The sequence below is a fragment of the Hoplias malabaricus genome, chromosome 16 (assembly GCF_029633855.1).
Source record: "Hoplias malabaricus isolate fHopMal1 chromosome 16, fHopMal1.hap1, whole genome shotgun sequence".
Lineage (NCBI taxonomy): Eukaryota > Metazoa > Chordata > Actinopteri > Characiformes > Erythrinidae > Hoplias > Hoplias malabaricus.
Window position 1 is genome coordinate 12328362 of NC_089815.1, and position 17337 is coordinate 12345698.

At 36.5% G+C, this 17337-nt stretch overlaps 1 protein-coding gene across 3 annotated transcripts; it reads left to right on the plus strand.

Moving 5' to 3' along the window:
* Positions 1-122: 122 nt before the first annotated feature.
* Positions 123-15853, plus strand: wdr76 (WD repeat domain 76). 3 transcript variants are annotated; one of them, XM_066647895.1, is made up of 14 exons: positions 123-279; positions 3429-3577; positions 4036-4128; positions 4209-4261; positions 4418-4526; positions 4617-4715; positions 4784-4824; positions 7777-7930; positions 8499-8654; positions 11473-11588; positions 12869-12967; positions 13059-13211; positions 14238-14291; positions 15101-15853. In XM_066647895.1, the coding sequence occupies exons 2-14, from the start codon at positions 3455-3457 to the stop codon at positions 15357-15359; spliced, it is 1509 nt and encodes a 502-aa protein (XP_066503992.1). In that variant the 5' UTR covers positions 123-279; positions 3429-3454; the 3' UTR covers positions 15360-15853. The 3 variants fall into 3 exon arrangements, with proteins under 3 accessions (XP_066503992.1, XP_066503991.1, XP_066503990.1); XM_066647894.1 differs by having other exon boundaries at positions 126-279; positions 3391-3577; positions 4787-4824; XM_066647893.1 differs by having other exon boundaries at positions 127-279; positions 3391-3577.
* Positions 15854-17337: the final 1484 nt, after the last annotated feature.

Consider the following 17337-nt stretch of genomic DNA (forward strand, 5'->3'; position numbering starts at 1 on the left):
CCGGACCAGAGGTATCAAAATACACATTCCTTAAACACGTTTATCGTACACTTCTTTAGATTAGAATCACCAAACCTAGAATCACAGCATCCATTTGCACTCCGCGCCACTAGGGGTGCCGTCCCAAAATTACAATTGCGCACTGTGTACAACACAACAGCGGGAATTTTTATAACTCACTTTTTTTCGTAAAAGAAAGTTTACACTCAGTTCAAACCCAGCTTTACCCGAGAGATTGAGTTTAATACGTCTTTAGTTGTCAAAAGTCATCTGTTACTGGTAAACTGTCTTATTTTCCTTTTCGTATTTTTTGAAGGTTAAGACATTTATCGCTACATACATAAGGCAGTTTATTTGGTGCGATGTATTTAGACAATAGTGAAATGACTCATTTTGCAAAACAAATGAATTTTTTTCTACAGCGAAAATGTTACGTCACATTATTTGTTAGCTTACTTGTGAACTTTGCTCGGACACACAAAACCACTGGCTAATAGAATCATATAATGCAGATCTTGGTGTGCTGTTAGATCAACTTTCGTAATTTACTATTACGTTTAACCGATTACTTGAAACTGAAGAAAAACACAACTCCGGGAAATAAGCATTACAGGCAGTTTTCAGTCTTCTCACAACCCATATTCAGAGGTTTAGAATTAGAAAAACGTGCAATTAACTTATTTGCACTTGAGATATTTGTTGGCATGTTTACCACATGTTAATGTCAGTTTTTATGTCTGCTTGATATTGTGAATACTGCCATAATATTATGACAAACTCCTTGATTCTACATTCACTGTTCACATTTTCAGCTATTCTGACTTCACGGTAGCACTCTGTAGTTCTGCAATTACAGAATGTAGTCCATCTGTTTTTCTACATACATGGTTTGCCTAGATCAGGACCTCTGTTTGACCACCACAGAGCAGGAGTGATTTGGGTACTAGATCATTCTTAGCACTGCCATGACATCAGAAGTTGTGGTGATGTGTTAGTGTGAGTTTCATTGGTAGGAGTTGGACACCAATCAAAAATGTCCAACCTGCAGCATACTGTGTTCTAGTGACTTATGATGAAGGACTAGAGAATGACAAGCACAAAGTGTGCAGCAACAGATAAGTTACTGTTTCTGACTTTGTACGTGTGAGGAGGACCAACACAGAAGGCGTGTCTGTTAGACTGGACTGTGAATGGACAATGATTAAAAATTCCAGCACCAATACTATGTTGTGATCCATTCACATGCACACAAACTAACACATCACTGCCACATTATTACCACTGCATTGCTGAAAATGATACACCACCCAAACCATACTTGCTTTGTGTGGCCCTTTGGGGTTCCTGACCATTTAAGGACAAGGTAAAGGGGCAGACGAAGTATGCAGAGCAACAGATGGACGACAGTCTGCATTGTAGAACTACAGAATTATCCTGTATAGTCCGTGGAGCTGAGAGCATGGGTAGTGAGTGTACTTCAGGGCAAACTGTACTAAAATTACTTGTAATTCAGGGTTTTATTAGTGTATTCACTGTATTTTTGTTAATGTAATATCAGATTTAAAAGCTTTTTCACAAGTTAACACATTTCCCTGAGTCTTAATGAAACATCAATGAGATTCTTTAGTCAAAATATCACAAGAATCATATAACTGCACAATTTTCATCATGACCAAACAGCTCTGTCCAGAATGACTGGGGTCAACCACTTTTAAATGAGAAAGAGCTGAACACAGCTGACTTAAATGCAAGCGCTCAGCTGTGAGAAGCAAATAAGCAGAGACTGGGTTTTAGCTGTTTTTGTTTGTTTTTCATTTTATCTCTTTTAATTTTTGCCTTATTTAATAAGAACATTAATTCTCTGTGCTTGTTATGTTTGCTTAATTTTACCTTGTATTTGAACTCGTAAATGGTTCCGTTCCCTAAATACCTCAGGATCAGATGTAGATTGGATTTCTGTTCCACATATGAAAATTGCCCAATTCTGAACTGAAAATGTGAGAGTCTGTGTTTTTGGTGTTTTCCCAGTGGTATATTATATCACACGTGTGACAAGGCTCCAGCACATTCAACTTGGTGAAGCATAGGCCTTGTGTTGGCATGCAATATTATTTGTTTTGTTTTGTTTCTTTGTTTACAAGGGATGTTGGCACAACAGGCAATATCACTGTCACACAGCTACAGGGTCCTGGGGTTCAAACCCCATTCCGGATGAGTGTATATGAGGAGTTTGGTGTGCACAGTGGACAGTCTAAAACAGAATTTGTTAAAGAGGTGTGAGTGGGGGTACAGTGGCACCTAGTGGCAAGTGTTACTCCATGAATTTCATTAAATGGCATCTGCCAGTCTAAGCTTGAGTAAAGGTACAGCAACTCATCTCAGACTCAACCAGTAACTCTGATTGCTAAGTGTCACTCAGTGAGTGATTCAGAATGTGGTATGAACTGTTTTCAAAAGTGTCACCTAAAAGGTAGATGCCATTTACAGACTGGCCCATATTATTCAGTGAATAACATTTGCCACTACTTGCTACTCTGTGTCACCAAACGTCTCTTTATTTATGTGCTAAACCTCTCTATCTCTATCTATCTAATCTGTTTGTCTGTTTGTAGATGTATTTATCCCCCCCCAATGGGGAATTATGTTAACTTGTGAAAAAGGGGCATTAAATGTCCACCTCAAGCAATTTGTAATAATATATTATTAATTTATAATAATAATAATAATAATAATAATAATAATAATAATAATAATAATGAGATAACCCTAAATTGGATAAGCGGTTACAGATAATGGATGGATGGATGGATAATGAGATAACACCGTGCTTCTCAAGCACTATAATAAAATAAATGATAATATCCACAAAGCGAGACCTCCACTACTAAAAATGTAAGTGTGGGACTGTGTATGAGTGTTTAAATTTAAAGCAAGTTGAGCTGTAGAGTTCTGTTATAAATTCCAGCTAAAAACATATTTTCAGTACATTTATCCTCAATTTGTGCTAAGCATGGACTAATTCAATGCAGAAGATGTAAATCTAGTGTGTGATTGGTGTCAGCAAGCTACAGCATCACTCTTTCATATGGTCTTTCAATGCCCACTTTTGTATAATTACTTGACAGATATTTTTGATATTTGTAACTTGTAATTTTCTTTTGGTTCATTCATCATGAAACTTTCACACGATCTGAAGGGCAGCTGCTGTGTTTTTAAATCTATCCTGAGAATATATTGTATTTTATTTAAATGTATTAGTTACATTTTTGTATTTTTTTCTGTTTTCTGGTTAAAATAATTAAATGTCTGAAAAAAAGGTCTTATTGTCCTTTTATTTACTGTCAGAATTGTTGTAACAGATGCTATGTTCTGTTGTTTTTTGGCTTTCAGTTAAAACCAGGAAATGTGTTTTTTAAACATTATTTCAGGAATAACACGGCTTCAAATTTCCAAAATGGAAAAACAGTCCAGAAAGGCCAGACTTAAAGAGAAACCAGTGGAAGCACAGCCTTTGTCACTGAAAAGTCTGCCTTCTATTGGTCCGGGGACTGAGATCAAGAAGGGAGTCAAAAGAAAGGTGCATATTGAACCATAGCATTCATTGTGTGATTATATAATTGCCTTTTTCACCTTTTGCTTTCACCATCATGTGAATATGACAATGCTTTAATAGCACATACAGATTCATACAACAAAAAATACATTAACTGGCAATACAGAATCAGGAGCAAAAAGGAAAAGGAGCCAATCCGTTTTTTAGAGCCCAAAATAACAAGCAAAATATGTTATTGTTTACTATGTTTTGTATTGGTTTTGTAAAGTACATCTCACATGAGATAAAATATCAGACAGCTTTAAAATCATTGAATTAATTATCACTCATAATCCATGCATGTTTTGAAATATGTTCAGTACAGAAACGTGATATATCCAGTTGTCAGTATAAGGTTGTTTCATAATGTAAAATGCCCTCATTGGATAAAACTATTAATTGCTCCATTCAAAAAGTTATCTAACCTGTATTTTTTTCCCTAGAGACATTCTGAACCTTTGTCTGATTATGAGCTTCACCGTCTGGAAACTATCAGCCAGAACCAGGCTTTCCTCCGGTCTCTTCAGTTACCTAAGGTTGGCATTTCATTAATAAAACCATAAAGAACGATAATGGAAAATTGCAGTGATAACAATGCAATATTGACTTTCTGCAGATCACTGAGGCACGGAAGCCAAGAGCTAAACCTTCCTATAGGGGTATAGCTAAGTAAGTTGAATTTTGAATAGAAAATGTTTGTTCATTATACAGACACTTAAACAATAATAATAAATTACACTCAGATACCACCTTTCACATATACAATGACCCTAATTATCAAATGAAATCTAATTAGCAAATTTTAACTTAAAACTTTGGATTTAGAGAGAAACCTGCAGAGGTGCATTCAGTGCGGAAATCACTGAGGTTACAGAAGAAAAAACCCAGCTCACCTTCCCTTGCAAGCACTTCTACTGAATTCATTGACTACAATGTAAGATGATAACAAATGTTTATTCTGATCCAACAAATCTCACATATAACTATTTTACTGTTAATTAAAATAAACTTTCTCTTTTAAAAGACTGTAGACCGTAAACCAGAAGGACCTATACCCCTGGTTGCAGTTAATGTTGATGAAAGCTTCAAGCTACCTAAGGGGCTGCTTAAGCTCTGGAATGAGGTAGGTTATATTTGGTGTTCCCTGTATGTCTGGCCAACCATGTTTAATTGTCTTTTTTTCTGTGACAGAAGCACATAAAACATAAACAAGATCTGCCAGAACTGAAAAGGTGAGACACATTCTTGTATTCTTAAATGTTGTAATCTTGCATCTTGCATGCTGTTAATTTAGGGATGTAGTGTTAGCATTAGTATGACTATTAAAGTTAATAAAGATAATTTCTAGTGTCAAATTTTCAGCTGTAGTCTTTTTATTTTTTATCTTAGAATTAAACAAATGAAAAAGATTGCTTAACACTATTTGCACACATACTAGGGATTTGCCAAAATGTATAAAATAATTTATAATTACTGGTCCTTTTTAAATTTTATCCATAATTTCTATTTTATTTGGTCAAGACTTTTTATTTAGCTACACCTTTACAGCCCCTTTCACAAATGCACAGACTTTAATGGTTTGTTAAAATAATAATAATTATTATTTTTTAAATATTCAATTAGTTGAATATTATTTGAACAACTTGCAATGAAATGTGTCTTCCACATTTAACCCATTCTGCATTTCTGTGCAAGTGGACACAAAAGGCAAGCAGGCGGGATGTAGGGAGCAGTATGGGGTTAGCAACTCAGTCATAAACTGAGGCAGGGGACAGTGCTGTTCTTTCACTCCCACTGCCCCCAAATATCCTGTCGGTAGTGAGAAGCAAACTAACCATTTGGCCAAGGCTGCCAATTTACCCAGAGAAGCTGTATGTGTGAGCACAAATGTCCATGATGTATGTCACAGACATTACCGGGACTTTTTCCTGCTAGCCCACTAGTATGCAGTCTGGGTAATGTCTGAGTGAGAGCCTTTGTGAATAGAACTGGTAATGTTCTGGAGAATAGGGCTGCACAAGTGCTGCCCCATGTCTGAAACATGCAGAAAATTTCCAGCTGCAGGAATGCATCTGACACAGAAACTCTCACACTGTTCCCTACATGGTTGAAAGGGCAAGTCCAAAAATTTGATTTTCCAAATTTTTTTACAGTGTGAAAAGTGCTTACTAAATACAAAGTCAAGCCATATTTTTAAATGGGAATATCCTTATTTGTGCCTTTCTGCTGCAGAGCAATTACATCCGTTTAAAATATTTTGATCTATTAATCTATTTTCCTCCATATATCTATGCACAATCAAATCAAATTTTACTTATTGTAGTGGTTATACTGGAAAAGCTACCAGGCACCAAGTGAATAGAGCTATGTACAGTTGAGTAGAACAAGTAACAAAAATGGTTTTAGAGTGAGTATTGGAGCATTGACTTGATCATATTGCATTGATATCAGCAGCACTGACATAGCACACACACAGACGTGTACCATGCCCAAATTCAACTGAACCGTGCCCAGGCACACCACCTAGATGGGGGCCAGTATGGAGCATTTAATCTAGTCAAAAGAACTGGACTTTGGAGGTCAAATGTGCCTGGACATGGACACAGATTCCCTAGTGAAACTCACTCATACAGAATATCAACCTTAATATACACCGTTTTAAACCTCTTACACACACTGCTAAACTCTTTCAGACACACAGTATCAAACTTTTTTCACACAGCCAAATGTCATACATACAGTATGAAAACTTTTTCACACACTACTATACATTTTTCTGACACGCCACCAAACCCCTTACACATGATTATAAACTCTCTTAAAAACACTACCAAACTCTCTCACACAACATACTAAAGTAATACACAATGCATTTTATTGCCAAAAGTATTCGCTCATCTGCTTTTGCACCCATATGAATTTGAGCCCCATCCAAATTTTAATTCATAAGATTTTTAATATGATGTTGGCCCACCCTTTGAAGGTATAACATCCTCAACTGTTCTGGGAACATTTTCCACGAGGTTTGGAGGTGTGTTTCTGGTAATTTTTAACTATTTGTCCAGGAGCATGAAGTCAGACACTGATGTTGAAAGAGAAGGACATTACCCCAACTTTATTCCGGTAGCGCCCTAGTAAAGGCTCCGGGTAAAAGTCTGAGTCAGTGTGTGTGAGAATGGGGAGGGAAAATATTCCTGAGTTTCTCCTGCATGCGCTGTACAGGCACGGCCCCACGCCTTTTATCTCCTGTTGTGAGATGCAGAAAATCTCCCGTTGTGCACTGCATGTGTTACCGACCTCTGGTGCGCAGTTATATTAGAACAGAAAAGGGCCATCCCCAAACTTTCACTGGAACTAAGGTGCTGGGTCTCCTGAAAATAACCCCACACCATAATCCTCTTCTCCTGGCAACATCCAAACCCAGACTCGGACTGCCAGACAGAGAAGCGTGTTTCGTCACTCCAGAGAACATGACTCCACTCCTCTAGATGTTGGATGCAGCGGCTTGGCCGTGGAAACCCATTTCATGAAGTTTTCTATGCCCGGTTCTGGAACTAATCTGAAGGCCACATGAAGTTTGGAGGTCTGTAGCTATTGACTCTGCAGAAAGTTGGCTCTGTGCACTATTTGCCTCAGCATCCACTGACCCTGCGGTTTTTACGAGACATACCACTTTGTGGCCCCAATTCGATGTTCCAAATCACTTCCAATTTTTTGTAATACTACTGACAGTTGAATATTTAGTAGCAAGGACATTTCATGGTTGAACTTGTTGCACAGGTGGCATCCACTATGCTGAGTTCACTGAGCTCCTGAGAGCGATCCATTTTAGCACAAATGTTTGTAGAAGCAGTCTGAATGTCTAAGTGCTTTCAGCCATGGAAGTAATTGGAACACCTGAATGTAATTATTAGGACGAGTGACTTTTGGCAATATAATGTATACTATGTGGAATATGAAAAATGAGCAGTTTGAGTTGAAGTAAAAGCCCAGTCCCATCAATCAGCTGGTGGGCATGAATGTGAGATACTGGAATATGCTGATGGCATCATGGAATGTAATAGAAACCTGACAGTGTTGAGGCCATACAATTAATAACATTGATAAATATAATGGTATTCTGTTATAAACGCTGTTTTGTAGGTGCATAGTATAATGTCAGTACCCATCCCTTTCTGTTCCAGGTATGAGTCCGTGCTGCAGAAAATGTCCATAGATGCCAATGCAGTTGTGAAGGTGGTAAAAGGCCGTATATTTTCTGCAGCATTTCACCCTTGTTCCTCAAGTCTGCTCATGGCTGCTGGGGACAAATATGGCCATCTGGGCCTCTGGAACCTGGTGAGTAAATGGTGAACAAAGTCTTTGAACTTTGAGAGATTTATAGTTATTCTGATTGTATTTCTGAACTTCTGATACTTTTCATGTTCTGCCATTCTTAATGTTTAACTTCTTTTTTTAATGTTCAAATTTTCCAGTGATAGTGTGTGTGTATTTATTACAATAATTTATGAGTGAGTCCACGCTGATAGAGTTACTGCACCCCACTGTCGAAATAATTTAAAAAATGCTAAAAACAGGAGCGCTAGTTTGGATGTGGCATTGCAGTGGTTTTCGGGTTTAAACGTGGACAGGCCAAAGAGTGAGCAGGAGTCTGCAGCCCCCAAACCTGTCCCTTGTTTCCTGATTCCTCATTGACTTCTGCACTTTTCTTGACACCTTTGTTATCTATTAAACAATCAAATTTTACTTATATATCGCTTTTCACAGCAGATTTACAGTTGCAGTAAAGACTTACAAACGGGTTGTTTAACTTGTCACTCATTTGAAAAAGAAAGCATAAGTATGTTAACATGAGTGCCATTAGACAAGTCAACTAATCAACTAATGTTAAGTTGTCTGCATTCAGGGTGGAGAATGGGGTGATGATGGTGTGCTAGATTTTGAGCCTCACGTTCGTCCAATCAGCTACATGGCCTTCTCTTCTCAAACGTCCAACCTAATTTCGGTCAGTTATGATGGTAGTGCACGCTGCATGGATCTGGAAAAGGCTGTATTTGAAGAGGTAAGAAGACATATTTCAGTTACCAGCATCATTACAAGTGTTCGCTGTGCAGTATTTATTTTAACTGACCAAAATAAAAAGTTTTGGTTAAGGAAAAACATTAATTCAGAAAAATATTCTGTAGTGGCGAAGACTTTGTCCAAGAATATTGCATTACGAAGAATATGTATAATAACATAATTACAAAGAATATGTAGAATAATCTATGCTTAGACTCTAAGGTTTGTAAGAATTTGTATGTACTTCAGTCCTTTGCATAGGATTGATCATGGCAACAGCATCTAATAAGAATGGAAGAAAAGAGAGCTTGAAGATCAATCATGCCTTGGAATGTTCATGGTTTTAATGCGCCTATCAAAATTAGAAAAAAATCTTTATTTTTAAGAGGACTGTATTTTGCTTTCTTTTTCAATACTACAAGCAACAATTTGCTGAATTAATTTTTAATAAATCAATAGTTTATTTGAAGCAATGCAACAATAAAATCCTACTGAAAATAAGCTGAGTTTGTCGTATTGTGGCTTTGAGACTAAAGGAAAATCAATCAAATTTGAATATATACACTGATCGACCACTGGATTGGGAACGTCTACCTTGTATGTACACTCATTTTCCACTTTATCTGCTCCACTGACCCAGTGGCAGAGCCAGACAATTTTCATAAGTGTGGCCAGACTAAGACCATTACTCACACAAGGGTGGCACCGAAAATGATACCTTGGTTCATCAAAAAAGTTGCTGGCAAAGCAGTGGTGGGTGGGCTGGGCGGGGTGGCCGAAGATTACTTTACGATAATAACGATTACTTAATGGTTCCGCCCCAGCAATGACTATACAGGAGCACTTTGTAGTTTTACAAATACAAATAACTGTAGTCCACCTTCTCTTCATACTTTCTTATACACCTTTCACCCTGCTCTTCAGTTGGCAGGACCACCACAGAGCAAGTATTATTTGGGTGGTGGATCATTCTCAGTGCTACAGTGGCACTACTACCACGTCACTGCAACAAAAGGTTTCTTTGTTTACTTTGGTATTAAAATCTATCTGGACATAGTGAAAATAGTTAAAGACAATTACAAAGTGCAATATAATTTAAGTATTTTTTTTACAATAACTAACTCCACACCTGGTATTTTTATCTGTATGCTCTGACAATATCATGTAGAAGATGAAATTCTACAGGAGATATCTAAATTACTTTATCTATGTAAATTACTTTAACTCTTGCCACATCTATGTCCTCTAAATGATTACTAAACGTCTCAGCTTTATTTGATTGAGTGAAGTATTGCGAGGTTTTACAGCAATGAATAAAACTGTCTTACAACATTGGAATTCCCCTCAATGTTCAGAAAAGAAATGGTCGCTTGGTTTTCCCTGGTCACTTTTCTACCGGCACAGCTCCCGCACAAAATGTAACCTGCGACATAGCAATCTCTAATGTAGCAGAAACCACAGGCTTTAAAAACAGCAGTAGTGCTGGTAACATTATTTGTGTATTCACATGTACATTTGAACAAGACTCCATGCCCAAGTTCTCACAGATCTGCAGCTCACTTCATATCAGGCACAAGTCATGGCTAAAAGTTATTTGGTTCCACAGACCAGTCAAGTAGTTTCCATGCAGTGTAAAAGCATCATAACAGTCTTTTAGTTTCCAGTTTAATTTGAATAATGGCTATTCTGTGTTTTGATCTGTGTGTGTATGTCTGTTCCTAATAATGTAGGTAACCTTCTATGGGCAGCCGTAGCCTTAAAGTTAGAGAAGCGAGCTTCAGACCAGGGGCTCACCAAATCAATTCCCAGAACCATCAGGAAAAAAAGAATCAATGACTGAAGTGCCTTTGCGCAAGGCACCTAACCCCCAAACTGTCCTTGCACGCAAATGTGGATGGTAATCCACAGCTCTGGTTGTGTGTGTGTATTCACTGCCCCTAGTGTGTGTAGAATTGCTCACTGGTGTGTGTTTGTGTGTTCACTACCATGGGTTAAATGCAGCGAAACTTTCCTTAAGAGGATCAGTAAAGTCTCCTATTTCTACTTCTTCTTGACTCCACACTCTGCCCCTCTCCATCTCTGTTGCGAAATGTGTTAAATGCAGTCATATTTTGGTAACATAAAAAAAACACTGGTTGTTGAAATATAGATGCATTCACAGCATTTTTGTTCATTTTAAAGCCATAATTTTAAAGATTCTAAAATGGATTTAAGTGATAGCCACACTCGATATCCACATTACATTTGCACATGCCAACGTTTTTCGAAATAGACAGTGCTCTTTGTCCCACTCTATTTCTCAATATCCAAACAAAATTCATTTGTTGTATATTTTATAAAGTCGAAAGAGAATGAGTTTTTAGCATTATGATTTTATGTGGTGAATTACTGCATACTGTTTTTGTTTTATATTCTATAATTAATTTAACCTAAGTATTATGGCTACGTAATGCACCATCAAACATGATTTATTTTGTTATTGATTTAATTCTTCTAAAATCTTAGAATGCAAGTGTTAAATTGCAGCTATTAACACTATTATTAAACTATTAATAACACTATTGTTACTATTATTTAAAACAGCCAAGTTGTTTTAAATGTAAACAGGGTCTTAGTTATACATACATGGTTATTTTGTGTTCTTTGATGTTTCCTTTATAACATACTTGATAGTGACAAACACAAAATGACAAAGTGCTTGATTATACATTTTGAATTACAGTATATGTTTATTTGCTGTAATAGCTGAGGAACCTTGTTTTCTATAAATAGAAATTGTAAAGTTTTACACTGTCTCTTTTTTGTACTTCTCTACACAGGTTTACCGTTCAGATTCTGGCTTAAAAAGCTTTGATTTCCTTTCAAATGATTGTTCAACTCTGCTCATTGGACACATGGATGGAGATATTGTTATAGTGGATCGCAGAACTTCAGGGTAACAATATATCATTAAACATATTTTAACATCATTTTATTACTGATGCATTTAAATGGAAAAGTTCGGCCAAAAGTCAAACATCTGTGCACTGAAATTAAATAAGTATAAAGTACATTCCGACATCTCAGCCAGAGTCCTTGTAATACAACCTCTTAATAAAACTGTCCATTCCACTTTAAATGGTGCATCAGTTACATTCTGGCACCTCCGCTTCTTAATGGTATTTTTCATTTCACCATAGATGATGCAGCAGTTGCAGTAAAACTAGAATCTGTGATCTGATCATTTCTTGATCCTTTATTTAAGTGACAAGCATTACAAAGAAAAAATGTCCAATGTTTTCATTGATTAACTTGATTGTATTTTGTAAATATAAACACTTTTGAATTTTTTGTGGATATAAGCACCTTAAAAACTGCAATCAAGTTCAATTCAGTTTTATTTAGAGTGATCTTTGTTGTCACAAAGCAGCTTTACTGATTTTTAGGTCCTAGCTCTAAGTAAAAATGATCATCCAGATTGTCAGTTAAGTCCTAAAAAGATAACATATTGCCACAGATGCCTATCCATATTTTACAAGACCATGCATCCACTAAAAACACATCACTGTGGAAGAACAATGTGCTGGTGTTGGACCGGCCTGCCTGTAATCCCTTCCTGTCCACAATCAAGAATGTGTACAGATGTTACAGCGCCAGAGATAAACCACCACAGAGCATGAGGAAGAAACCTTGACAGGAACCAAGACTTAAAAAGTGAGCACTTCCTTGTCTGGCCAGCACCAGAGCAAAACAAAGAGCAGTGTGTAATTAAAGGACAGTATGAATGAAGAATGTTATAATGGATATAATGCTTAATATAAAATGATCATGATCAAATACATGAGGTAAAACATAAAACAAATGTGCTGTTGTATTATTTTCAATGTAATACAGGCCAAAGATAACTTACCCATTGCTATTTCCTTTATTTGAATTTTCCATACCTTTTTCTAATTTGGGGCAATGGCTCCTAGTCACAAGAATTTTTACCACTAAAGCAGAAATGGAAAACATGAATAAAAACTGTCATATATATATATATATATATATATATATATATATATATATATATATATATATATTTGCTAAGCACTAAAGTGTTTATAATCAATATTTGCATCTTTACCATGTTTTGTATTTTTGGTCAGTTTTGGCTAATTTTTGGCCCCAAAAATATTTCAGTTCCTAATCTTATTTCTTTAAATTCTTGTGTCTCTTTTATGTTTATGTTTATAGGACATCATATGAGTCAATACACACTCTGGATCCGAAGGCTCTCCGCACTGTTCATCTCCACCCTGTGCACAAACATTACTTTGTGGTTGCTGAGAACAGGTTCCTTGAGCATGTATTTTAATGCATAATGGATCACCTTTCAGCTTTAAAAAACTGAACTAACATTTTTTCCCTCTGTCTTTTTTTTAAGATCAGTGCACATATACGACAATCGTTTTCTGAAGAAAAGTAATAGCCATCCTGTGTGTGAATTAGCCGGTCACTCTCTATCAATTTCCAGTGCCTACTTCTCTCCATGTACAGGACACAGAGTATTGACCACATGCATGGACAACAATATCAGGTACATTGGTTTTTAAAAAACTTTGCACCAACTAGATTTGCTTTTTTTTTCCTCTTTGCTTTTAAACCTCACTTTGGGCCTGACACAAAAACAGGTGTTTTAAACTAGAACTTTAATCAAAATACTAGAATTAGGATATACTTCATACCACTTGTGGTAAAGAACATATTCACATTAAACAAATTGTTTGTGCACTGCATTTAGCCAATCAGGTGAGAGTACCCCCCCCCCACTCACACACACACACACACACACACACAAAGGCAACAGTTAGCTGTTTACAGAATGAGTCATTTGATGATATAATTATTAATTTATGACAACAAATTGAAATACAGATAACACAATCTTTAGCCATTTACTCATATAACAAGGAAAACAAGTGAAAACAAGGAATCTTTTGATAGTCTAGATCATCTGTCTACTATGCATACTTCGTTAGCTCACTTTTACTGTGTAATTAAGTAGTCAGAACTACACTACCACAGAGCAGGTATTTCTGTTTAGTTGAGGGTTTCCAGCGCTGTAGAGATGCGTGTTGGTCGCATGTTAGTGTACGTTATGCTGGTATAACTGGATCAGTCACAGCACTGCAGTTGGAGTTATAAACAAGAAGAAATCTCAAACTGAAGTCAAAAAAGCATGAAAAAGAGAGGAATTAAAACAAAAAGAAAAAGAAAGTAAATTGGAAACATCCTACTTGACACACACTGTACATAAATGTATTTGAGAAGCATAGAAATCACAGTGTGAGAAACGTATCACTGCAGGCTGCCCTGTGACTTGCACAGAACATACTCTCATGCATTCTTTTCTGGCTTAGATTATGATACTTACTCATTTTGCTTGTTCAGCTTCTGATCCTCACTGCACTGGCTTCTCTGCAGGGCTTCTTTCTCTCTCACTGTACTCTGTACATTTGTTTTAACATATTTCCTTATATTTTTTTTGATAGGAAGATTTCCTGTCCACAGCTAAACAACTAAGTAATAACAAACACTGTATACTCATTTTTTGTCCATTTAGGGTCTTTGACACCTCCAGAATTGTCACCAATGCACCTCTGCTGAACAAATCAGAGTATGTACAAGTACTTTACTATGAATTCTAGTAAGAAGAGTAAGTCAAAGAACTTTGTTTTGAATGTTTGTTCCTTTGTTTAATGTTTGATATGTGAAAAATGTAAGTTTTATATATAAGGTGTTAATACTGTCTTGTCTATGGACTTCTCAAAGGCACTCAGGGACAGATGTTCTGTAAGGTTATGTTATGTTGACCCAAACAGCAGTTATTTTACAGTCTTTCATAAATTTAGTTTGTGTATTTATTATATTAATAAACTGGTATACAAAATAGAATCAAGGCAATGTTCTTATAATGTGTGAGTGTGTGTCTGGCGCCCCCTCCAGGGTGTATTCCTGCCTTGCGCCCAGTGATTCCTGGTAGGCTCTGGACCCATCGCGACCCTGAACTGGATAAGCGCTTACAAACAATTAATAATGTTCTTATGCTAACTTGTTTTAATACCATTGGGAACATTAGTCAAATTGAGGACTTGACCATATCATATAAAGTGATTTCAATTTGTTAATCATAACTGCTGTTTTTAATGTGTTAAGGTGAGCATCACTTCATTGTTCTTCAGTTTTATTTTTATCTTTACTATTTATACTATTCCAGTTGATTTTTGGCACTAATACTCCTACAGTTTTTGAGATATTGACCGTTCCAGCTCTGAGTTGTCAGTCTTTATATGGTATACTTCTGTTTTTGCTTTGTTTGTTTTGTATGTCATGCATGAGTGTACTCTCTGAACAATTTTTTTTCGTATGTGTTTTAAACTAGGTGAAATAAAGTGACTTCAGTTGTGATTCTTTAATCTTTTGCAGACACTTCATGCAGACAGGCCGCTGGCTGTCCAAACTAAGTGCCGTGTGGGACCCGAAGAGGGAGGACTGCTTTGTCATTGGCAGCTTAGTCAGACCTCGGCGGATCCAAGTGTTCCATGAGAGTGGACGCCTCCTCCAGTCATTACAGAATGAAGATCACCTGACCACAGTGTGCTCTGTCACTGCCTTTCACCCTAACACTCATGCCATTCTAGGAGGGAATGCAAGTGGGAGATTACATGTTTTTTCTGACCATTAAATGAGCAGACAGTCATTTTTCTTCTATAATGATTCTTATTGGCCTTATGACCTTACACCTGGCGTTCATGTATTAAAGATTCTGTACTACACCTATTCTATGGAGCAGTAGGACTACAAAGCAGTTGTTTTATTTTTGATGGAAAATGTGTTTCTTGTTCTTTTGTCTTATTTCTGGTTGTTCATTATGTGATTATTTTTAATTGCATAGCGTGCATTGTCGATTTGAAAATGGTTCAGTGTAGAAATAGTACCAAGCCCCTAAAGGGACTGGTGAAAAAAAAATACTATTGATTTTTATGTTCCCTCACAAACACAATTGCATACCCTCACAAATGATTATGATACTTTTTCGGCCTCAGTCAACACTTAAAGACATAGCAGCTTCCAGTTAAATCCAGCCACTTCAAACATATATTGTTGTATTTTAAGGGAATGCAATGTATTTGTGAGAGAAAATACATTGCACAGTATTTGGGAAGGAATGAATAAAAAAATAGTATATATATATATATATATATATATACACTATTTTTTGTCTTGTTAAATAGATTTACTAAAATTAAATTGTAAAAATGTCTTTATGTAAATGTTTGTTTTTAAGTAAACCAATAAATGAAATTATTGCTGAACAATTCATAGATTTTGTGCTAATAACCAGAAAGACAGCTTAATGCTATTAACAGAGAAGTAGAGCATGGCAGGGCGGCACGGATGGCGCAGCAGGTAGTGTCGCAGTCACACAGCTCCAGGGGCCTGGAGGTTGTGGGTTCGATTCCCGCTCCGGGTGACTGTCTGTGAGGAGTTGGTGTGTTCTCCCCGTGTCCGCGTGGGTTTCCTCTGGGTGCTCCGGTTTCCTCCCACAGTCCAAAAACACACGTTGCAGGTGGATTGGTGACTTGAAAGTGTCCGTAGGTGTGAGTGAATGTGTGTGTGTCTGTGTTGCCCTGTGAAGGACTGGCGTCCCCTCCAGGGTGTATTCCCGCCTTGCGCCCGATGATTCCAGGTAGGCTCTGGACCCCCCGCGACCCTAAATTGGATAAGCGGTTACAGATAATGGATGGATGGATAGAGCATGGCAATGTTTACTATTCTTGATAGTATACAGAAGAAAACACTTGCATGAGCACCCAAATAGATTGAAATTGAAGGCAGTGTGGGAAACTTGTCTTGAGCTTTATATACAGAAAATGAAGCTTCAGAGTTCTACCCACTACAGACCAAAGCAGTTGACCTGTGGAGTAGACACGGGTGCAGACAAAGACGTAAAAGTTTTTCAAAGGATTAACACAATTGCGCCAATTCTATCGGGTGTTCAGAAGAATCTGACACCTGGCTCCACGCTACCATCTAGTGTCCTGTTTAACTTACTATATTCACAAATTTTCATGTTTTCTTTGAAGCTTATTCACAGTAATAAACCTTTATAAAACGTCTCTATTTGATCTTTTGAACATAAAAATAATACCACGTAGGTCTTTTTCTTGAACCTTCCCTGATGCTTAATTATAAAATTAATTATAAAATATTATTTAGATCTATAAAATTAAAATTGAATTAAAAAATGTCAATAAACCTGTGTGTGTAATTTATTATATATATATATATATATATATATATATATATTGTACTGTATATATACTGTTAGTGTAGTGTGTGTATGTCATATGCTAATCAATCTCTGATAGTCCAGAAAAAGTGTCTTTATATTGTTGGTTGCAAACCCTATTTAAAGTTTGCATAGTGATAAGCTGATTTATAGATTCACTAAGATAATGTGTTTTTTTTTTTTTTACTTTATCAAGTACATTTTAATTCTTTTTAAAAATTTAGAGTATGCCCATGCTAAAATTAATGTCATATTTAGACATTGTACAACATAAAACATTGTAGAACATAAAATATAATAATATCAATTAGGCAATGAAATCATGCAAGGGCAGAAACTTAGCTTTGGCTCACCACTAAAAAATAATCCT